General features: G+C 40.5%; 1 protein-coding gene across 25 annotated transcripts in view; it reads right to left on the reverse strand.

The window, feature by feature from the left end:
• The window catches only part of Trpm3 (transient receptor potential cation channel subfamily M member 3), a 529872-nt gene that overhangs the window by 120230 nt on the left and 384663 nt on the right, over nt 1–24979 (reverse strand). For all 25 annotated transcript variants that reach the window (XR_007349031.1, XR_007349032.1, XM_048806882.1 and 22 more), the window contains one exon: nt 13518–13590. Coding sequence is in view for 23 of the 25 variants with exons in the window: in XM_048806882.1 (XP_048662839.1) it covers nt 13518–13590 (73 nt within the window). In the remaining 2 variants the exon portion in view is untranslated. The remainder of the gene's footprint in view (nt 1–13517; nt 13591–24979) is intronic.

Below are 24979 nucleotides of genomic sequence, written 5' to 3' on the forward strand. Positions count from 1 at the left end.
AAAGAGGAATTCATTCACATAGGTAGGTTAATGAAATATAACCCTTCTGTATTATCATTTTTTTAAAAAATATTATTATGGCTTTATTTTGATTATATCATAGTATTTACCTTTGGTTTTTAAATATATAATTTAAGTACTTTGAAAATGCTATTCTAGTGAAACACATTAATAGTCAATAATCCAATGATTTCTTAAACTAAAGTGCAATTTACTATTTGGATACTTAATGACTTTTCCTAATGAAAACCTTCCACTAATTATTTACTTAGCTATCTTTTTTTATTTTAATTTGTTATACATGACAGCAGAATACATTATCATTCATATTACACATATAGAGCACAATTTTTCAAAACTCTGGTTGTACACAAAGTAGAGTCACACCATTTGTGTCTTCATGTATGTACTTAGGATAATGATATACCCAAAGGACTTAAAAATAGCATACCACAGGGACACAGCCACATCAGTGTTTATAGAAGCACAATTCACAATAGCTAAACTGTGGAACCAACCTAGATGCCCTTCAGTAGATGAATGGATAAAGAAAATGTGATACACACACACACACAGGAATATTATTCAGCATTAAAAGAGAATAAAATCATGGCATTTGCAGGTAAATGGATGGAGTTGGAGAATATCATGCTAAATGAAGTAAGCCAATCCCCCCCAAAACAAATGCTGACTGTTTTCTCTGAATTAAGGATGATGATTCACAATGTGGTTGGGAAGATTAGATGGACTCTAGATAGGGAAAGGGGAAAAGGGGAAGGAGAGGAAGGGAGGGGGCACGGGGGTAGGAATGATTGTGGAATGAGATGGACATCATTACCTAGTACATATATGAAGACACGAATGGTGTGACTCTACTTTTTGTATTGTGATTTAAAAAAAATTTAGTTGTAAATGAACACAATATCTTTATTTATTTTTATGTGGTGTTGAGAATTGAACCCAGTGCCTCACACATGTGAGGCAAGCTCTCTACCACTGAGCCACAACCACAGCCCCTGTACTGTTATTCTTTAGCAGCATTCCATAGACACCTATGCCCTGGAGTTCTGAGACATTTCCTGGAATTATCTCATTGATGATTTTCTATTTTGTGTTCTCTTTTTTCCTTCTTGTACTCATTCTGTCTCTTTTTTTGACTACCAGCCAATAGAGGGACCATATACTCTATTTTTACTAATGTTAAATGCAGAGTAGACTCACCAATTCCTCTCAGATTTGCTACTAAAATAATAAGTCTCATCACCCCATCCCTCTCTCTGCTGAGGCAACCACTGTACTTCTTCTAGCTGATTTTTTGGCCCTCTGTGGTAGCTGGTCTTTCAAGATGTTTTCCCAGGAATATAGCTCCCAGGACTCAGGCTCCTGTGATAGCTCCTCCCCTCCTGAATCTGGCTGGTTTTGCTGCTTTACAGTAGCCAATAGTATGCAGCTGAAGTGACGTGATGCCAATTCCAGGCTGGAGCCTTAACAAGGTGCCAGCTCCTGCTTTTGCCTCCTAAGCCTGTCACCTTAGATGATCTTTCCTCCTCTCCCAGGGGGTTTTCAAAACTTCTTCACTTCCCTCCTGTGTGGGAGCTCCTGTTTCTTGTGTTTCATATTTTCTGTTTGTTTTGTTTCTTCTGTCATTCTGATGAAGCGCATCCTGTAGTTGTTTATGAAGAAAACTGTTTCTGCTGAGAGTGATTTTTTTGGTACCTCTGATAACTTTACTCTGCATTCACAAGTGGCTGGTAGATTAAGTATAGAGGTCCACATTGAAAATAAGTGTTTTCCAGAATTTACAAGGAATTGCAAACCACATGATAACTTCCTGCATTGTTAGAAGTCTAAAGCATTCTAGCTCCTGGTCCTTTGCATGTGACCTGTTTTCTCTCATTGGACACCCGCCCCCAGCCCTGTGTGTGTGTGTGTGTGTGTGTGTGTGTGTATTTAAAAGTTTTTCCAACCTCCTGCTTGGAAGATCAAGAATCAACTGCCAGAATACTGGGAATCAAGTGGGAGGGAAATGACAAGGGTCTTAGCATCCAATATGCAATAATTTATTTAGTTTCCTCCCCACAATCTCTTTCAGAACTGTGACCCAGCCCTCATGTAGCACCTGTTGTCTCCTAGACCAGAAAATCTGTTTTACTTTCTTCAGAGAATAACTCTTATCTTTTTGAGTGGAGAGGGCTGTGAAGAGTAGGGAAGAAGACATGGCTGCTTCTTAAAAAGACAACAAATACTTCTGTTTCCCCTTTTGAGTTTCTGGATGTCTCAATTTCTGGGCCTTTTGAAGTGTAAGTCAGCTTGATACCAGCTTCATATTCAGTTTTCTTTCTTTTTTCTTTTTTTCTGGTCTGCTATTTTCTATTCTTCTATCTGCTTCTCATCTTTCAGGTCTAGAAATGATATATGTCACTTCCGATCACAGCTAATGGGTCATAGTCCTATCACATGGTCCCAACTTCTCTGCAAAGGAGTCTGGGATATTTAACCTTCTAGTATGCAAGAAGAGAAATAAGGGGGGTGTACATGAAATATTGCTTCTGTCCTAATGCTTTTAATGAAGAACTCACACATTTGTTTTAGAGGGGTTGAGAGGAGAGTACTAGTAATTCTTTGTTCAATAGGTCATATTCATCTGGTAGTATGTCTGTACTTTGTCATGTCCCAGGAAAAGCTTAGGCATCAGTTATTGTCCAACACATGTCAATTAATATGTGGTCCTGGCCACAGATGTTCAGAATGAGAGTGAGGGTTCTAGCCTCAGACAACCTGGGTTCATGCCAGACTCTGTCAACTTCTAGCTGTGTGATTTTGGCCAAGAACTTAGCTTCTCTGTGACTCAGTTTCTCGTACTATAATTGTACCTGCCCCATTATGGTAGTGTGAGGAATAATATGGTTAATACTAGACATAATCAGTTCTATATTAATTGTTTTTGTTACATGCTAGGAACTACGGTTCTCACTATTATCTTTATTATTAACGTAAACTATTCCTTTCAGAAATTGTGCTGCTGCCAATCTGCATGATTATGTAATTAAGACCAGGCATTGGTTCATTTAACAAATAATGCTGATTCGTTGTTCTCAAGCAAGTCAAGAAGGAGAAAGTGTGATTCCATAGCCCTGCTGAGAAGCCTGCGGTGGTGAGCTCTTTACAAGCTGAGAGTTGCTCCGAAGCTTGGGGTTTCCAATTAACTTAGTTGGCAGACCTCTGAGTGCTCCAAGCCCTGTCCTCCTGCCAAATCAGAGGTATGCGCAAGTCACCAAGTGAAAGGATGCTTCGTTTCTGTGTAACTAGAGACCAGGGATGACCATGCCTGTCATCGGAACTGGCTGCCTGGTGTAGGGAAAGAATAATGGGCATGGGTATCTGCTGACTTGGATTCCAGTTCTTTCTTTATACAGCAGTAAGGGACTCTCAATTTCCTGGATTTCTATGGCTCTACCCAGCATTAAAATTCTACTGGAAGGCAATCTAGTGGACATAATCAGAACCTTGGAAATCTACTAGGAATGGCCTAAGACTATAGACTTGGGGGCCCTGGTGTCCATGGTCCTGGCAAGCACATAGGTGTACACACTGCGTGGTTATGGCTATGATTATGGCTCTGGAGCAAAGGGCCTCATGGTCTCATCCTCTGAGGAGGGACAGAAGTCCAAACCCCACTCCCTTTCTTACCACACAGATGAAACACTCTTGCCTAAGAATTACCACCCAGATTCTATGCAGAAAGCGACTGTCTTTGTTTGCAAAAACACCTTGCAAAGTTCCCCATGGTTATTGAGTCTTGAGGGCAGGAGTTAAGCATCTGAGAAACTGTTCTATTTGAAAGGGGAAGAAGGTTTGTTTCATTCTCAAAGGAAAGCATAAAAAAGAAGGAAATAATGGAGGAGTGGTAGGTGTGGTGGGAGCCTGTGAGGTGGTATGATCCTGGGGAAGTTGTGGGTGAAGGAGATCCATGAGAAACCCCTCTGTGAAGTACCCAAAGGATGTCAACGTTGGGGATGCTTGCTCTTTAGTTGGAAGTTGTTTGCCTTGTTGAGAAGTAGACCTCTTTTCTATCGTTATGTTTCTAGAAGAGTCTACTCTTCATTAAATGCTTTGTATACGTAAATTTTGGTTTTGTTTTGAAACTGTGGAAGAGCTGAGTTTTACATTTTGACTTTTGTGATGAGTAAAGGAAATAACACCTATGGAATCAGGAACCTGAGGACAGGAGTGACCAAGAAAACAGAAGTCCTTCAGGAGTTTGCAAAAATCCTGAGGAGGGTGCAGGACTTGCCCCGTATGTGGATCCTTGGCTTGAGAGGGTGAAGCCCAGCTTACAGACATTTCAAGTGATAGGCGTAGGGAGGCTGCAGCTCAAGTCTGGGTTGTTAAGGTAGCAGGCTAGTGATTGACATGGCTGGGACCCAGTGTCACTTGTCTTCATCAATGGTATTTACTCAATTTCAACCATTTGTCAGGAGTTTTGCTGGTTGCTGAGATAGAAAGGCAAAAAAATGACATCATTTCTTTCCTCCAGAAACATCCCAATTGGAAGGTAGATTTGTAGCAGGGTGGTCAGACGTCATCCCAGTTTCCCTGGACATTTTTGGCTTATTCCAACTGTTCTGGTGTAATTATTAACACTGCCCACTTTCATGCCCAGGAAAGTGCCATTTTGGAGATAAATTATCTGGTAACCATTTACAGATTTATTGTGAAGGTTAACTGATAAAAATTCTGTGGAAAACAAAAAGCTTTGTGAATTGTAAAGCTTTATACAAATACAGATGAAAGGGATTAAGAGATTTAAGTTCCTTTATTGCTTTCTCCTTTGGAGGTGACCGAAATGTCTGAAATTGTTATCTACCTTGGCCCCTGTTAGTGTTCTGAGACCTGTTTGGATTTGCATGAAAATTAATTTTATCTGATGGTGGTTTAGTATGTGCTCATCCATTTTCTAGCTTAAACTCCTTTCTGTACTCTATTTTGCATCCTTACATGTATGTTAGAGTCTTCCCAGATTTTTAAAAATTATTATTTTCAAATTTATGGGTCCTTTTAACTGTAGTCAAAAGATTAAATAATTTTGACAGATTTTGGACATGGGGGAAGTCCCAGTGCCCTAGGGAGTTTTAAAGCCAATTTTAGAAGGGAAAGGGTATGAGGATGCTAGTATTCAGTGTTTACTATAAAGAAGGCAGAGTATCTGTCCTCAAAGAGATTCCAACATAACCATCTCAGTTGTCCCTCATATGAACCCAGGGGAAGATGGTACCATTGATTTCTCTATTTATTCGTAAGAGTTAAATAATGCAGGTAACTGGCCACAGCCAGTAAAGGATTGGGATTTGAAAATTTATTTAATCTGATTCCAAAGTGTGTGGGTTATTCATTCATAAGTTCAGCACATATATATTGAATTCCCACTATGTGCTGGGCATTGAGTACATTGCTGTGAGTGAAACCGATGTGGTCCCTCATCTCTGGCTTGACATTATCATCATCTTGGCAGGCCACATTTATTAAACATATTTTTCCAGGAATATCCAAGTGATTTAGGTTAGAATTGTCATGTTGACTGTGTGAGAGTGATTATGATTATCTCAAATGTATGGATTAGGAGATGGAGGCTCAGTGAGCCTCAAAACTTGTCAAACAAGTTTTCCAGGCAAAGGGAAGTAATGTTTTGACTACGACCATCATTTTGTTATAAGGTGTCACACACCTTTGGCTTTGTGTCTCACCATGGTAAGTACCACACTGAGGGCCCAGGGATGGTATTGGGGCTTGGGGTGGGAGTGGGGAAGACTTTGGTCTTGGGGGGAAAAGGTGGTAAACATGTGATTTCCTTTAAAAATTTTGGCAGAAATAACAAAATGCAGACCATTAAAACTACAAAAGGTAATAGTTATCATTATAATAAATAAGCATTATATAGTAAATAGTGGTAATTAGTGACATATATAGGTCTACCTGACATAAACTTTTTGAATATGACTTGAGTGACTGTGTGATCATCCCTCATTAGTATTCGTATGAACTAGTTCCTGATTTTGTCTCCCGAATGAAGAATTTGTTCTTGGAACATAGTATTCATTGGAGCTGAATGGGGAATTTGGTCATGAATTTTTTATTCTGGAACTTGATTTTGGGGTGCTTACATTTGAGCAAATCTGATACTCTTCAGTACTTCTTTTAATATAAACACAGACGTGTGTTTCTTCTAATTGCTTTTAGTTTTACCAACATTTCTTCTTTCCTTCTTTTATGGCTATAGAATCTCTATTGGGAACACGTGACTTTGATCATGGATGAGCTGACTTCATCTCCCATTTAATGGTTATAGGGATTCTCCCAACTGCCTAGCCACAGTGGTAAATTCAGGGGTGGACACTGATTTATGGCAAGCAAATCCAAGTTTTCCCTGTGACCTTTATGTTGTAATTATGAGGAAAAATACGTCTTTTAAATTGGGGTTTTTCCCAACTGGTTGGGTGTGAGCCCTCGCACTGCTGGTGGCTGCTTTGTCCTGCATGTGTATGGGCTAATGTCTAAGAGATGGACGACAGACCTCGATGATAGCAATCAAGTCCTATATCCCACCTGGCCTGAGCTCAGCTTATCCTTAGATTTTTCTGGTCATGCAAACCTACAAATCCATTTATTTATGTTTGCTTGAGATAGTTTAAATTGTGTCTCTGTTACTTGTTACTAAAAAAGTTCCCAAGTGGTGCAATAGTTGACTGATAATAATTTAGAGAATAAAACAACCATTAGATCACATTAGTGCTTTCTATTACATTAGGTGAAACTACAGGCATTCTAGTTATCTCACTGAAACATTTTGTGTGCAATTAAGGTCATTGGCATCTAAAGCTCTAGTATATGTCCTGAAAATTTTATGCATCTAAATGTTAAGATCTGTTAATTACTTGGAATCCCCTTGGAACCATAGTTGCAAGTGCCTGACATCTCTGTGGCATTGGAAAGCTGGGGAATCTTGGACCCCCTCACCCAAAGCCTCATAAATAGCATACAGAAAACTGATTAGAAGTGAAAGCTTTGGAATTTAAGCTCTGATTCTACCACTGATTTGTAGAATGATCTTAGATTTCTTTGGCTCCAAATGGGTATGGCTTCAGGGTAGCTTTGGGATGAAGACATAAAGTGTAGGGGCAAACATTGGTTTTGGGGGGTGGGTAGTGCCTGGATTGAAACTCTTGATGACCAATGGACAATCAAGAAACAAGTGCATTTGAGGAAGACTGATTTATAAATTAAAGGACCCAAGGAAGGCTAAAAGTAACCTGACATAGAGAAGGTTTAAAAACCACTATTAGAAAAACTACATTATAATCCTCACTGGGTGGATCTAGTCTCTAGCTGAAAATTTTCACATTTGGGCCCAGTTTATTCCATAAGGGAATGGCACAAGTTTCCTTTATGTCTACAAATAGATGGAAAATACATTTTGACTTTGTAGATCTTTTTTTGGACAAAATTCTAACTCCTTCCATTTGTACAATATTTAAGAACTGTAGTATCTTTTGCATCTCAAATAAGTGATAAAAGTGTCAACTGGGGTGTCTCTTTTTCTAGCCTTATTAAGGATATCTAGTACTGGGTTAAGAACATAATACTATTAGAAAGAGAGCAATCATGCATGTATTATATTAAAATGCCTACCCATATGGAAAGAAGGGTGGCAAAGACTGTCCAAATAATTAGAAAGAATTTTTATTTTCAAGCAAACAATAATAAACTCTTGTAAAATGCACTCACGAATTGTTTAAACAAGGTAAACTTAAGCAGGTGTTCTCAGTAACACTCCAGGATAAGTTAGTTGCTTATGAAATCTAATTGATTCATAGAATTATTGGACATGGACTACTTCAGAACATATGCCCAAAGTGTTGTTTTGCTAGGGTTTCACTAAACCATTTTTAAAAGAAGATGAGCTAGGTAGCAAGATTAGCTGCCTATGAAGTCAGTGCAACTTTGTGATAATAATTCTGAATTTTCTTGTTAATAGAGTTGGGGAGAAACATGCATTTAGACATAGCTTCAAAACATTAATACACTATGTTTTTTTTTATGTGCTGGGGGTCAAAACAAAGGTGTTATGTGTACAAGGCAAATGCTATACCACTAAATTATATCTGTAGCCCCCACATTTTTTTCTTCTTTTTAAAATCTACCCATATTCTAGGTTTAGTTTTTTTCCCTCAAAGATGCAATTTTAAAGGAAAATGGGTCAGACTATAGTGGTTTTCATTGTTTTGTATTATCTAAACAAATTGACAGTAAGTTTTTATGAAGTTTTACTAAAGTCAGATTATGTTGGTTAATCTTTTCACATTTAAGTATTTATTTCAAACTTTCTCTTTACATTTTAAACAAATTAATAAATGCATGTCTTTGAAAGAAGTTGTCTTCCACACATCCATAAGTAACTAACTGATTAATTATTTATACCACTGATTATGTCTAAGGAACAGAAATGCATACAATAAAATAAGAACTAGATAATTATCTCTGAAATGATTATGTAAGTACATAGACAAATTTGATTTCATACATTTGCTTTCTTTTAACTGAGCATTTGTATACCTTTTGCTCAGATTCCCTAATGGTATTTCTAATCTTTTCCTAGACTGATAGTGATTAGCTATTATTCATAACTGTGTGATTTATATAGATACTTTATATAGATACTGCCTGCACCTGTCATAGTCCTTTGAATTTATGTATGTCTGACCTTTACAATTAATTCCATAAATAACTATCTCCTTTGTTGTCTTTTTGATATGAAAGAGTTTTAGGTTTTTTTGATTACAATATGTCTCTTGATCAGATCCCATAATATATGATAACATATATTTCTTATTTTTCTCTTAGCATTTTTTAAAAAAGTTTAGTCCATGTTTATTCATAGTTCCTTCATTCTTACCCTCATATTACCCTTTTTTTTCTGCTACAGAATACCATCCAGGAAAGAACAGTACATTTAGTCATCCCATTTCTGTAGGCTCCTCTAGGCAATCTCTCAGACTTCTCTCTCTCTCTCTCTCTTTTTTTAACGACCTTAACAGTTGTCAGAAGGAACATATTGTTTTACACTCTTTTAGCTTTTAAAAAAAAACTTTACAGAAAAAAAAGTAAGAAGTCAAGGTAACTTTCTCCCCAGGCCTCAGGTGATCTTCTTTACCATTGAAGATGAAATCCAAAGAAAAAGAACTTTTCAGTTATGGAGGACAGTGCTCATCATGTGACACTGTCCAGGGTGGAGGTGAATGAGAGTTTGCTCCTGTGATTTGACTTTATTTATTTAAATCAAGGTCCACAAGAAAAGATGAAAAGAATTGGGGACAATTGTATTCACAGGAAGGGTACAAGGACCCATCTGCTGTGACCAGATATTTTATGGCTTTATTGAGCCTCAGCAAGAGGTTTGTACTGCTGTGTGAGGGATGCACACAGGACAGGAAGCTGAGGGAGCCGGTTGATATGCACCAATAGTTAACTGAAGCAAGTGTGGGGTCCTCTCCAGTGGAAGTCTTCTTTGGGTGATATAACTTAGTTAGGGCTGGCTGAGAGAAAGAGGCAGAGAGAGGGATGAGGGGACCTCCCTAGATTTTTTAGGTCATTCTTCCCATAAAACTTTTCAAGGTGTCTGAAAGCCAGAGGCATTCATGGTGTCTTTTCTGAGTCAGGTAGCCTGATTTAGCAGATAAAAATACAGGACTCACAGTGAGGGTTGAATTTCAGGCAAACAATGTTTTTTTTGGGGGGGGAGGGGAGTAAGTATGTTCCACTTGACATATTCATGCTAACAAAATTAGCTTTTGTTTATCTGAAAATTCAGAGTTAACTGGACATCCTGCATTTTACTCTGTCCTCCAATGTTTCTGTGACAGGGGAGATGGAGCGCTAGTGGAAGGGAGAGGCACAGTTTCTGATTCAGAATACCTCTCTCAGTTACCTGTAGTGAAGGACAATGTGACATTGCTTATTGTCAAAAGTACCCCAGGTCACCATTTGGAGGAACTCTGGGCCTCTTACAACTCTGAAGCAGCCTTCTTTTTGTCTTCTTTATCTCTTGATTTTTGAATAGATAACTGTAAAAGTCTACATTATATAAAGAATATTCTCTAATACAGATCCAAGAAAATCAAACTCAATGGGAGCAGAGATAATTAGCAGCAAAGGTGTATTTTTCCTACAACCAAATGGTTTCCCAGATTTCTTCCCTCCCTTTCCTTTTCTTCTCTCACTTTCTTTCCTCTTCCTTTTGCCTCTGGATTTGTGGGCCAAGTGGTTAGTTTCAAAACTTCCTCTTTCTTCTAACTTCTGGTTTTCTCAGAAATTTATGATTTCTCAGAATAAAAATTAGACTGTGCAAAGATTTCCAGTGCATCAGATAATCAAAAGTCCAATTAAACATTGTTAAATGCCCAGGAAAAACATAGGAAGGATAACATAACAAACTTAAGAATTTGAAACTGATATAAGAATGAATGCTCTTGGCCTCTGAAGAAGTCAGCAAAAATATTATGCTTGATATCCTTCACAAATCAACTGGGTCAATGTCTGAGAGCATTGAAAAGCTTTTGCAAAATAAAGTTGACACTCCATAATCTTTTAATGGCATAAATTCCCATTAGCTCAACTGCTGCATAAGTAATGTTCATTATAGTGATTAGAAATGTTAATTTCTTAGAGCGATAATAATTTCCTTTCATCTTTTATGGTGGTGTTTTTTAAACTGCAGGATACAACCCATTAGTAGATCATGAAATCAATTTAGTGGGATACAATCAGCATTCAGGAGAATAGAATAGATTAAAATAGAAAATATTAAATTTCACTGCATATTGTCCATGTAAATATTATTTTAAGTACTTCAATTTCAATTTTCTCAGTGCATATGTGTAACTGCCTGGTTATGGCATAAAGTGGATTTCATACTGTGTGTCATGCTCAAAATAGTTGGAAAACATGATTCTCTAATATAACAAGTGAATTCTAACACTGATCTAAAGGTGTTGCACAATTTGGAATCTCATAAATGGGTGAAAGGGCAAGAAAATATTTCATTAGAAGATGATAGTCATTTTATTTTTACTGATAATTGGATCACTTCCCTATTTGTTAGGAAAAATTTTCAGGATCATAATATGTTTCATTTCCTATTATCAACATGCTAGGGATATCTTGGTGGCATACCTTAGTGAGGCTATCTAGTTGGACTGTCTTTACCATTTACCAACTTGGGCATGTTTCTGAATTGTTCTGTACTTCAATTTCCTTGTCAATAAACTTTTGATAAATTGGTAACTGAATTTTTATAAAGAATAAATGAGTGCTGGGGTTGTGGCTCAGTGGTAGAGCATTTGCCTAGCATGTGTGAGGCACTGAGTTTGATTCTCAGCACCACATGTATATAAATAAAATGAAGGTCCATAGACAACTAAAAATATTTAAAAAGAAAGAATAAATGAATTTACACATAGGATACACTTAACACAGTGTTTGACATAAAGCAAATACTCAATGTTATTTACTAATATCATTATGTTTTCCTACCTTTATATAAGAAGAGCAAATATGATAAGAGTTACTTACTTTAAACTTTTATTTTTGTCTGTGACAAAAGAAGAATGGGGCCCAGGGTATGTTTTGTGATTCAGCCCATGCACAGTTCCTAGTCCTTTAATTCTTCTGTCCAGTGTGGATATGTTTTTAGCTCATTGAAATGAAATGTTTTAGACCATAATTCTCAACCTGGGATACATAATATACTTTATAGGATTATGAATCTCCTGAAATGTAATCACAATTTTGAATGAATGTGCTTGTGCTTTTGAGGAGTGTCCACAGGACACATAGCCTCTATTGTCTAAGGGTTCATATGTGGCATAGTGAAGACTAAGATATACTTGGGCCCAAGAGTAAGTTCACTAATTAGCATTGTAACTTTAGCCAGTTACTTAACCTCTTATAGTTTTACTTAATCTATAAAATGGGAACTAAAAATATCTCCAACAGCAGATAGTTCCAAGAATTAATGTTTATAGGAGTTGTAAAGAATTTAGCACAGAGGTTGCAACATGATAGGTTTTCAAGAAAATATTAATAGTGGAAAAAGAGTAGGTATATCGGAAAAATGGAATGAAATGTTATTCTGAGGTCTAACTTTGGAATACTGAATCAATTGCAGAATCATTGAGTAATCTATAAATTTCTTTATTCAACAAAAATTGATTGGATGCTGCTGTAATTACAGGCGCACAGGTGGTGCATGCCTGTAATCCCAGTGGCTCGGGAGGCTGAGACAGGAGAATCACTAGTTGAAAGCCAGCCTCAGCAATAATGAGGCACTAAGCAACTCAGTGAGACCCTCTCTCTAAATAAAATACAAAATAGGGCTGGGGTGTGGCTCAGTGGTTGAGTGCCCCTGAGTTCAATCCTCGGTATTTGTGCCTCCCCCCACCAAAAAATAAAAAAATAAAAAGAATTGATTGAATGCTGTCATGTGTTGGGGATTGTGCAAGGTCCTGAGAGTGCAGTAATGCACAAGACACATTCTCTGCTCCAAAGAGTTCTTAATCTAGGGAGGCTGCAAACATAGCCTCCAGCCATGTAATAAACCAGCCACATGATAAACACCACAGCAGGCAAACTATGGAGCTAAGGGAGGATGTAGTAGACATTTCTGAGAACCACCGCCAACATGGCTTGTAGTTTAGTTTTGTCCTGTGATTCCAGTTTGAATTTTAGAACAGAACAGGCATAACCTTGTTTTATTATTTTAACACTGAAAATTATTAGTCAAATTCATACAATTATTAAGGCACATCAAGGATGAAATTTGATCTGTAAAATCTGGAGGACACGGCTCATCTCTCAGATATGTTACCAGAGACGAGGACAGGTAGTGAGATGTCTATAACACTGGGACTAGAGAATAGGACAAACTCACCATATGAATTAAAATCCCACAACCCAGGGTATTTCTACTTTTGCAGGGAGTAGAGTTGAACTTAATGCTTATTTGAAACAAGTATAGTAGCCTAAATTTTTTTGTTTGTTTCTTTCTTTTTTCCCTTTAATGATTTTTAGTTTTTCAATTTTAGTGCATATATTCAAATACACCCTCATACACACATAGATGCCATAGTGAGTATTTTTTGAAAATAGATAAAATAATAATAATTATTAAATGATCTTGTCTTACATTTTATTTCAAACTTTTCCTTATATATTTTTATGATTCAATGGATATGACTAGGGCCATAGTGTATTAAAATTGAGTCACATTGTAACAGGTCTATTACAGAAGAATTTGATAGTAGTAGCAGTAGTAGCAGTGTCTTATGGGAGAGTTCCTCATGTTATCAATAACTAGATGTGTCAGGGAATCATTTGGGATTATGCCCACTAATAGGAGACATGAGGTTGTTGTGTTAATCTATTTAAATCATTTTTATACTCTCTGGATGCAGAAACTCTTTTACCTTTGAGTAAAGCTGTCAGGATAGCTAAATCAATGTCCTGGTGTCCTTCTGATCCCATCCGAAAAACTGTAATCTGCAATTTAAGACAAGGTGATCATTAGCAATGTATTTTTCCCCACAAGAGAAATTAAGTCAATGAGAACACATCTAAACAGAGGCCATTTTAATATCTATAAAGGAGATTCTTAACCAGAGGGCAAGCACATAAAGATGCAATGAGAACATTTTGTAATTCATTAAGAGGGAGATGCATTAGCAGCCTCCAAACAAAGCCACCTTAAATAATTACATTGATTATAGATATAAGGGAAACCAGAAACCAAGTAAAATGTTCTCTTATCATTTCAGTTTTAAAAATAAAACTTGTAGGATTTACAAAAATGTGTAACCTTTAATGTAAATATGAGTGCAGAAATTGTGTTTAAAAAAGAACTAGTTAGTATGCCTTTTAGTAACTGGCCCCACTGTGTGCAACCACCGTCACTGCACTCTCTCCTCTGCAGTGGCTACCTACCCAAGAGTTTCAACATTGTGATGCCTCTGACCCTTCAATCCTCTCAGTGACCTTAAACCTCCTTTAGAGTATCTTGAAATCCAGGTTGTAAGGAGTAGAAAGTGGGCAAAACAATAACATTTTTCTTTTTTGGTAATCCAGGGATGAAAAGTATTTTCTGGGGAAGAATAATAGGGAGGAGAATGAAGAGATGGCAATGAAGAATTGATACTTGTAGAAGACTTGACTGCTGATGTATTTGTGTGTGTGTGTGTGTGTGTGTGTGTGTGTGTGTGTGTGTTGGGGGAGAGTGCGCTAGGAGATGCGTTCTAGAGAAACTGTTACTAAGAATTGATGCCCTTATCATAAACTAATGTTGGGATAATCTTTACTTTTATGATGTTAAAGAATTCCTCTCATAACCATAACATTTTCTGACATTTAAAGAACGTCATGAGAAATGTTATTTGTAGCCACCTACTATGGATCACTAAAGGCCTGAGTTTATGTTTCTGGGAGGGAACTTATACGCACACACACAAAATGCCAGGTATCCATGTTGGGCAGAACAAGATAAATTTTTATCTTGTGTTTGAAGTAAGAAATGAATCCTCTAACCAAAAGGGGTCAAGTAGGCCCCTTTCTTTGCCACTTTACAGGATGAAGATTATAGAGAGAAAGAGTATTCAGGTTTGGGAGACAAAGAGAAGCAGCATCGTAAGGCATGGACGGCATTTTGAAGGAAGAGTTCGATAGCAAAAGGCTCAGTATGAAGGAAGGTTGGAGAACAAGTGCCCCAGGAAAGAATAAGGCTCATTAAATGAGTCCCTGACACACGAAAGGGGTATCTCATCCTAGCACTAACTGTAGGGCACAAAAACAATGTGGTTAAATATCACTAATTCCTAGCCCAAACCAGGCTATCAGATGATTTTAGAGCAAAACTTGGCATAACAACCTGCATATGGAGAATTTGCATTACAAAGTTAGGTTAATCTTTCTCAAGGAATTTTTGGTCATCTTCATAAAAACTTAATTAAGATGCTCATTATGAAAAAGCGCAAAACTTTGTTGAAGAACAGGAAAGGATAAGTGGAGGTATATACTAAGTTGACTGATGGGAAAATGCAATATAATTAATATGCTATTTCTCATTAAATGAATATAGAATTAATTATAATTTCAATAAATATTCCAAAAATATTTTCATGGTCTTTGACGGATTGATTCTAGAATTCACCCAGAAAGGTAAATTTCTTAGAATTAAAGAGCAAGAATGTAGAATTCATCTTACGGTTATAATGCTTTCTAAAACCATAGAATTTAAAAGAGGAATGAAGGGAGGGAAAAAGATTACACTAGTACTTGTTTCTTTTGTACCTGTTTATGTCCAGAGGTCAGAGCCTAGGATGAATATAAAGCAGAGATTGTGAGGTGAAATGTCTTCATAGGCATTTGGACTAAAACATTTTAAAAATTAGAAAGAACCAAACAAAATCTATCAGTGTGCTATGTTTGGATTATGGCCATAGTTACAATCTCAGATAAAGACTATCAGTTGGAAGGGTTCCCCAACTCTATTATATTTGTCCGGAAATCTGCTCTGCATAATCACAGGATTGGCCAAGGTGCCAATTTGACCTCGTTCTTCTGATGCCCGCACTTTGCTGCATAATTAGCAATCACTTTTCAGATAGAAATTTTTCTGGGGCAGCAAATAGATATATTTTGTTGGGAGTCGCCCTGGCTCCAAAGACTAACTTCCCCATCCCCCAAGAAGAGCCGTCCAATGGTGAGCCCTGCTGGCTCACATGATCCTGCTGTCCAATGGTGAGGGCTCACATGATCCTTACCCACCAATCAGAAAGCACCCCAGCCAACTGTCAATCGTTCAACCATTAAACTGTCATAACTGTCAAACCACCCCCAGCTCTATAAATATGCAGAGCTGTTCCTCAATAAACGGGCATTTTCTCCAATGGCAAGCCTTGATTGTTCTTTCATTGGTGCCGAAACCCGGGAGGGGGAATGCCTCGCTGCTCGAGGGCCCCCTCTCTCAAGGCTGGTCGTCCTTGTCCACTCTTTCGAGCGCTGCTACTCACACAACACTGGCTCTTCAGTAGGTGAGTTCCCCTATCAGGTATCCAACTTCAGACGGGCTATGCAGGGGCTTTGACCGTGATCGTGATCGTCTGGCAAACCTCTGATGCCCAATCTGGAGGAGAGAACGCACCCCACCACGACCTTCATGGTCACGGTGGACTCTCTGGAACCCGGTTCATGAGCGGGAGGTCCCGAGGGGTGGAAGAACAGGCACTCCTCTCTCTTTCTCTCTTAACCACCCTTGTCCCTCTCCTGACCTATGGGGGCTTCTTCTTCCCTCCCTGCAGACTCCCCCTTATTAAATTCTACACACAAGATTGGCCTTACTATCAATTGGACAATCAAAGTCAATGGCCCCCAGGAGGATCCCTAGATCCAGCAATTCTCAGAGGTCTGTTTAACTTCTGTGAGCGCTCGAAAAAGTGGAAGGAGATCCCCTATGTTGAGGCTTTTTCTCTTCTTCGTTCTCACCCCGACCTATCCTGCAGATGAACCCCCTCCCTACCGACCTGCCCCGTTGGCTCCGTGCAGCCCCTCAGGTGCTCCCCCTGACTTGGCCGACACCTTTAGTTCCCCCAAACTAGGTCCCGCCCCTAGTCCCACAAACCATGGCCCCTTTAAGAGAGGTTGCTGGACCTGAGGGCATTATCCGGGTACATGTCCCATTCTCTATGAATGACCTCACACAACTCGAGCAAAGGTTGGGCTCATTCACCACAGAAGAGAGTTTCAATGGGTCCTCCAGGCTTATAGCCTCATTTATATGTTATTGGCTAATACTCTCCTTCTTGAGGAATGTACCAGAGTCTGGGAACTTGCCAGAGTCCATGCAGATGAAACTCACCAAGTTAATCCCAATCACCCTCCAGAGCCACTTGCTGCCCCAGATCAAACTCCCGACTGGGATTATACACAAACTGGCATACAGAGTAGGGACCGATTCTCTGCATGTATTATTGCTGGGCTCAAAAAAGCAGCACATAAGGCCGTCAATTTCCAAAAATTACAAGAGACCTCATTGGAATTTCTGGATCGGCTTACGAAAGCCCTTCAGCACTAACCTAGATCCCGAAACCCCAGATGGCCGTCATGTCCTTATGACATATTTCCTCTTGCAGAGCTACCTCGACATCTGGGCCAAACTAAAAAAGTTCGAACATGGCCCTGCCACCCCCAGACTGAGAAATTTCAGATGCTCGCCCAGGCCCTGCAGGGTGCTTCCTCTGGTCGCCGCCCATCACCGAAAACCCCCCTGGGTGCCTGCTTCAAGTGTGGCAAGGAGGGACATTGGGCCAGGGCATGCCCTGCACCACACACTCCGCATACTCCATGCCCTAAATGTCAACAACAAGGTCATTGGGGCTCTGACTGTCCTAGATCCCATAGAAGACCTATGGCCAGGGAACCCCCCGACCTTCTGGGCATGGCAATCAATTGACGGTTCCTTGGGTCCTTGTCCCCAGCTGTAACAATCAATAGACAGGAACCCAGGGTGCGGATTCAGGTGGATAGGTGCAAGGTTGACTTTCTCCTTGACACCGGGGCTACCTTCTCAGTCCTGACAGAATTCTGGGGGCAAACAGTGCCGTCCACCTCTCCTATTGTCAGGGTAGGAGGAAAGACCATCTATCTAAGAAAGACTCCCCTATTACTCTGTTCCATAGACAACTTCCCATTCTCTCAGACGTTCCTAGTTATGCCCCAATGTTAAGTTCCTTTGCTCGGCCGAGATATTCTCTCTAAATTCAATACAACAATCAATATCCAGGCTCCTGGCATCAGTCAGGCCCCAGAATCAGCCTGTTCATCTTTTCTTGTCCTTTTGGCAGAAGACTGGCCATTCTGCTCCACTTGTGAGGCTGACATGAAACACCATACTAACCTGGTTGACTCGATTGTATGGGATATCCACACCCCCTCCATCATTTCCTGCCCATCAGTTAACATTCATCTCAAAGATCCTAACACCTTCCCCAATCAGGCTCAATACCCCCTGTCCACAAAAGCTCTTCTGGGCCTACAAACTATTATTCAGGACCTTCTTAGCAAGGGGTACTTCCATCCTGCTCATTCCCCTTACAATACTCCCATACTAGTGGTAAAAAAGCCCAACTGGTCCTACCTACGACTTATCAACACCTTCGTTAGGTCCATACATCCTTTAGTTCCCAACCCATACACTCTGCTGTCTCAGATCCCCCACACTGCCACCCACTTCTTGGTCATAGATTTAAAGGACATCTTTTTGCCTTTAACCTGGACTGTCCTTCTTCAGGGATTTTGAGATAGTCCACACCTCTTTGGACAAACCTTGGCCTCCAACCTCCAATCTTTTCACCCCCAGAGCCCCAAATCCACCCTCTTGCAATATGTTGATTATTGTCCAGCCAATCTCTTTGCCCACCTGCGGGGAGGAAAGCACCCCACCACAGCCTTTAAGGCTACGGTGGCCCTCAAGGACTCCTTCCTTGGGCAGATTCGAAAGTCCTAGTCCTCTCACCTTAAGACTCGGCCACTAGAGAGACACTTACCCTCCCCTTCCTCTCCCCTCTTTCTGGCCCCAGGAGTATCGGCCTCTCCAGAAGGGGTCCTGAAAAGCCTTGGCCAAGGTCTCCCACGGCTCCGGCTCCATCCAGGACAAGAGCTTTGACTGTCAGGATTCGGTGACGACCAATCTCTGCAGCTCGAACCTGCCACTTAGGCACTCCTGATTTTTTGGCTCTAGCGGGGATGCCCCTTTTGGTAATAAATCAGTTTCCTCCTTCTCTGCATCCTCTTCTCTCCTCCTTACATGGGTAATGTGTCCTCTCTGCTGGTCGACTCTCCCTTACAATGCCTCTTGGATCAAATATAGCACCCAGGCATGGCCCACTTATCCCTTAGACGACCAAAGCAGATGGCCCCTTTTTGGGTCCCTGGATCCCTCCATTCTAAGGGATCTCTTCCAGGCTTTCTTCTTGCTCTGATCCAATCCTGCTCTCTGCACCTCTTGCAAACCTCTACAAATTCTTCTAGCCCGTCCAAAGGGCGCTCAACAGATGACACAGTTCTCCTACTTAATTTCTTGGCCTTAAAGGGATATTGGGCCTCTCCACAAAAGGCCCAAATAGCATGTATCTAGGGTTCTCTATCTCTTAAGGGAAAAAGGCCATTACAGTAGACAGAAAATAGCTTATTGTGTCTATACCTACCAAAGACCAGAGATGACTCTCCTTCTTGGGTTTGGCTGGGTACTTCAGGGCCTGGATTACTTTTGAATTTCTCCCTCCTCACCAGGTCGTTATATAATCTAGCCAAGGGCCCCCAAGATGAACCCCTACCCTCAGCGGTAGGGAAGCCCTTTACAAAAGGACCCTCCTCTGGGCATCCTCCCTGTATCTCCCTGACCTCTCCTGACCCTTCACCTTCTATGTACATAAAAAACAGGGACAAAGTCTGGGCGTTCTGGGTCAAGAATATGGCCCCACATTTGCACCAGTGGCCTACCTATCCAAACAGTTCGACCCCACCATCAGGGGCTGGCCCCCATGCCTCAGAGCCCTAGCAGCAGCCCATGACCTCCAGTAAGAAGCACACAAGCTTACCTTTGGCTCCCTGCTAACCATCTCATCTCTTCACCATCTAAAGGATTTCCTCACTTACAAGGGGCTACAGTCACTTCCTCCTTCCAGAGTTCTATCCCTCCTTGTCTCATTCCTTGAAAATCCCTCCATCTCTTTTCAGTCCTGCTCTCCATTAAACCCTGCCTCCCTCCTCCCATCTTCTCTCTTACAAGATCCCATCCACAAATGCCTGGAGGTATTAGAGACGATTTTACCCTGCCCTACCACCATTTCTGAGGGACCCCTGCCCTCTTATACATGAAGGGGTTAAAATGGCGGGGTATGCTGTCGTTTCCCTCTCATCCATCATAGAGGCAAAACCTCTCCACCCAATACCACCAACCAACAAGCTGAACTCATAGATGCCACAAGGGCATGTGAGCTAGTGGAGGGAAAAACCCTCTCCCTATATACAGATTCCAAATACATCTTCCATATCCTGATCTCCCACGCAGCCATTTGGAAAGAAAGGGGGCTACCACCAGAGGGACGGCAGTCATTAATTCCACACTTATTTCTGGTCTACTACGAGCCTCCAGGCTGCCTTTCCAACTGGGAATAATCCATTGCAAGGCCCCACCAAACTGACTCCTCTCTTACTACTATGGGGAATTCCAAGGCCGATCAAGCGGCTCCACCAGCTGCCCTACAGAGCTTTACCTCCTCTCCGCTACTCGTTACCACCAGGGATCGGCCCAAAGATCCCCAACAACTCTTCCAGTTTCTTCACTCTCTATTCCATTCTAGTCCACAGAGTCTCATTACTTTCCTTCACTTCTTTTTCACCCTTTCCCCACATGATAAGACCCTCCTACCACAGACCACTTCCGCTTGTCAGATCTGCCAGAGAACCAATACCAATACTCCATTAAAACCTAAACCTTTCCCTTCTCATCAGGCCCATGGTCATACCCCGGCTGCAGACTGGCAGATTGATTTCACCAACATGCCCCGAGTGAAAAACAAGCCTTTCCCACTTCTAACAAGCAGGCCTCCACAGTAGTTGACTCACATAATCCCCCATTTTTGGATGCCCACTTCTATCCAATCATACAATGGCCCAGAATTCACCGGGCAGGTAACTCAGGGAAAGAAAGGGGGCTACCACCAGAGGGACGGCAGTCATTAATTCCACACTTATTTCTGATTTCCTTCCTGACTCACATGCTATCACTCCCTCGGCATTTCAATTGCCCTTACTGCCCCCAGGCTTCTGGAAAGGTTGAAAGGACCAATCGTTCCCTTAAACAGACCCTCACCAAGCTCACCATGGAATTAAGCCTGGACTGGGTAAAGGTGCTCCCCTTGGCTTTATTGCGCATTAAGGCCTTGCCAAAGAAGTCTTCTAATCTCTCACCTTACGAAGTCATGTATGGCCATTCCCTTTTTCCTCCCGATTGCCTACAGAACCCCTACCCATCTCCGAAACCTATGCCCTGCCCCTCCTCTTCCATCTACGCTCTGAACTCTGGTGCTATCAAGACTGGCTCCTTCCTGACCCAGTCTCTTTCAAAACCCTACCTCCTTAACACCTGGTCAACTTGTTTACTGTTGCCTACGGGGGGAAAAGCCCCCTCTAAAACCAAAATGGGAGGGTCCTGCTCAGGTGACTATATGCACTCCCTTGGCCACCAAACTCAAGCTGTCTAATAACCAACTTACCCCATAGATTCACATTTCCAGGCTTAAGCCCCGTGCTCCTACACCTTCATCAGAAGAGCCAATGATCATCACCTGTCATTAAGAACTCTTGTCATCCCTCCCCACAAGATCTCCTCAAGCTCTGCCTCTCCCGTGTCTCTGTTCTTAGCTCAATGTTCCATAAATGGGTTCTGCTAATGCTCCCCCCTCATTTCTGGCCCCTCTTGGGTCCTCTCTTTGCCCTATATTCAAGGCAAGTGACCCTAAGGGTCCCCTCCAGCCAGACCCCCTTCTCTTCCTTACAGACCCCCTACTTGCTTGGATCTGGCTGGTAGTGGGACTGTTGTGTGTTGTTCTTCTGACAAACCACTTAGGTGTCCAGAGCATGGTGACCCCTGAATAAGTGTGATCATAATAGAGCACTTTACCAGTTGCCTTTTGGGCCTAAGGAAAAACATGTGTGTTTTGTTTACCCTCCCAGTTTTGTAAGAATTTCAAGTTTCAGTATTTAAAGTTGAGGTGTTTCACATAAAACCTGGAGAGATCTGACTGCTCTCAAAGGAAAATATGGTAACAATGGGCCAACATCCTCCCTTGGCCACCTTTGAGAAAAGCAAAGAGAGAAGCAAGATGGTACACCCAGGTAGGAGAGAATTTAAAGAGCAGCCTTAATAGAGAGGGGAGGGAGCTAGATTGGACTAGGAATGAAGAGTGGAATTGAGGGTGCTAGGTGCATGACAGGCTGGTCTGCAGGTCATGCCAAACAAAGGTAGCTGCAGGATGACCTGGCTTCTCAAACCCTCTGTCTGGTTCTTTTTTTTTTTTTAATATTTTTTAATCATCAAAGGATCTTCTATTTATTTACATGTGGTGCTAAGGATCAAACCCAGGGCCTCACACATGCCAGGCAAGTGCTCTACCACTGAGCCACAACCCCAGCCCCTCTGTCTGGTTCTTTATCATCTGTTTGCTTCAAGCCCAAATGCCCAAGCCCCTGTTCAAGGCTAAACACTTAACCTCCCTTTTGCCAACAAGGCAGCTTGCAGACCCAGAGACCCCATTCGATTTGGGCTATAAAAACTCCCTGTGCCGGTTCCTTCCCTTTATCATAAAGTTCATTCAGACTTAGGTGGGTAAAATTTCTAATCAAGCTTTTAACCAGCTTCTCCTCAGGAATTACCAACTCCTGGCTACTGATGATACCTCCAGTTGAGACTTATGCCGAATGGACTGACATCATCATGGATCTGTGGTGGAAAGGAACCTTCGTTGATACCGTTGATACCGGTATTCTCTGCCCTCCTGTGGGGGCTCCTTACTTCCTTCCTCTCTTTCTCCCACACCGACCCACCCATCTCAGCAGGAAGCAGCCAGAATGAAGTCGACACCCACTCTCATTTAATAACAAAGAGGGGGGAATGTTAGGAGTCCCCCGGCTCCAAAGACTAACTTCCCCATCCCCCAAGAAGAGCCATCCAATGGTGAGCCCTGCTGGCTCACATGATCCTTACCCACCAATCTTTAAGCACCCCAGCCAAATGTCAAACCGTTCAACCATTAAACTGTCATAACTGTCAAACCGCCCCCAGCTCTATAAATATGCAGAGCTGTTCATCAATACACGGGCATTTTCTCCGACGTCAACCCTTGATCGTTCTTTCATATTTACCTTGACATATGAGATCATCAGTCTTTCTCCTAGGAGCACATGTAGATTTGAGGTTAGGGAAAGGAAGACATGTAAGTGTAGAGTTTCTAAAGGATTGTAAGAGCTTGAAATGGGTGTTCAAATGCCAAGGTTTCAGAGATTTTCTGGAAAGCTGATGTGATGGCAATGGTTGCCCACCTATTGTGCCCCATCCTGGCAAAGACCCCAAAGACCTTGGACTGACACTGGGAGGGAGCGAGCATGCCTTAAGAAGAGGAAAAGGGAGCACAAGGGGTGGCTGGAGACCCAAATGATAGAATTCATATAATTTTGCCTTGATTGACCTGGACTATTACATCTTCATCACTGCTCCAAAACTTTTCATTTGAAATTAAGACATTAAAAAACAATTTATATCTCTGTTTCAGGGGAAAAAATGTCAATGAGAAAACCAAAGTCATCTTCTCCTAACATCCCCAGTATTGGTAGAGATGCCAAAAAATAAGGTATTCTTTAATCATTTTGGTGGTAATGTGATCCAAATAGTAGTTTTGGAGTAGGATGTGTTGATATAAAGTTCCTTGGTTTTGATGTAGCATTTTTTAATAACACTAGACTTTACTTGCTAACATTTTATTGAGGACCTTTGCAATGGCATTTGTGAGGTTTGTTCATGTCTCCAGTCTTGTCTGGATTGGTCTTAGAGACACATTAACCATGAGTTGGGAAGCTTTTACTTTTTCCCTATGCCCTAGAGCAGTTTATGTGATGAAGGAAGATTTAGGAAGATGTTCCTGAAATGGGGGTATTTTTAAGGATTGAAGGAGTTATTAAAATAATTGATCAGTTTAGATCTCTGCCTCTCATTGATTCAATTTCATATACTTTCCTAGATAAGCAAAAATTTCATCCAGATTTTCATGTTCACTGGCCTTAATGTTGTACATAAAATTCACTTACTATTTTTAAAATGCTCTATGTCTAGAATTATATGTCATTAAAAAATTCCTCTTTATTTATCACTAGATCAAAATCATGGTCATTTCAAAGAATAGGCTCTTAAATTTATTCATCAATATTATTGTTACTCTGTTTTTACTTGTATCATTTCTTCTACTTTTGTCTCCTTAGCTACTTTTATCCTGTGGTCTTAAGTTGACTTTTTAGTCAATGTATTTTTATTCCTTCCATGTCATTTCATTTTACATGTGTATCTTTTTATTTTTATAGATCTTTATATCTATACATAGGTTGGGTTCAAACTCATACATGTATGGAATTTGATTTCAGTTCATGATACCCCCCTTTTCCCTTCCTCTACTAGACTTTCTTGCACTCCTCTATTTATTTATATTTGACTGGTTCTTTTTACCTATGCATAAAGGTGAAATTATCTGTGGTATATTTATATGTGAACATAACATGATTTTTGAAGAATTCATTCTGCACTGCCTCCGCTTACTCATCTCCCACCATTTTTTTTTTTTTTGGTATTGGGGATTGATTTTCTGGGAATTGGTTACTTTCCCCTTTTATTTTTGTTCTAAAGGCCCACAGAATAATGAACAGTTCTAAAAATTTTTCCCATTATTTGGATGTTGATGTCTCCTTCTTTTCTGGGACTTCATTCACCATCCCCTCCCCTTACACTGAAATTAACTCTCTGAAGTGGAAATCATTCAAGTTTGATAGGAAATAAATACTTTCTGTAGCAAACAAAACAAAATAAAAACAAATCTTCCAAATTTCTCTCATCATATCTGACCCATGTAACAATAATAGAAAATGAACAAAACTCTAGCATCAGGGAAGAATTAAAGAGGCATGTGTATTTTGGTTTGCCTGGAAACGAGTTGATTTGTGCTTATTACTTCAGCATCCAATTTGCTTTGGCATTTTGTTTTAGATTCTTCATTTTTAAACAAGATACTATTATTAATAATTCCATTAAAGTAAGTTTGGATGACATCAGTAG

Source organism: Marmota marmota, unplaced genomic scaffold (assembly GCF_001458135.2).
Source record: "Marmota marmota marmota unplaced genomic scaffold, marMar, whole genome shotgun sequence".
Classification (NCBI taxonomy): Eukaryota; Metazoa; Chordata; class Mammalia; order Rodentia; family Sciuridae; genus Marmota; species Marmota marmota.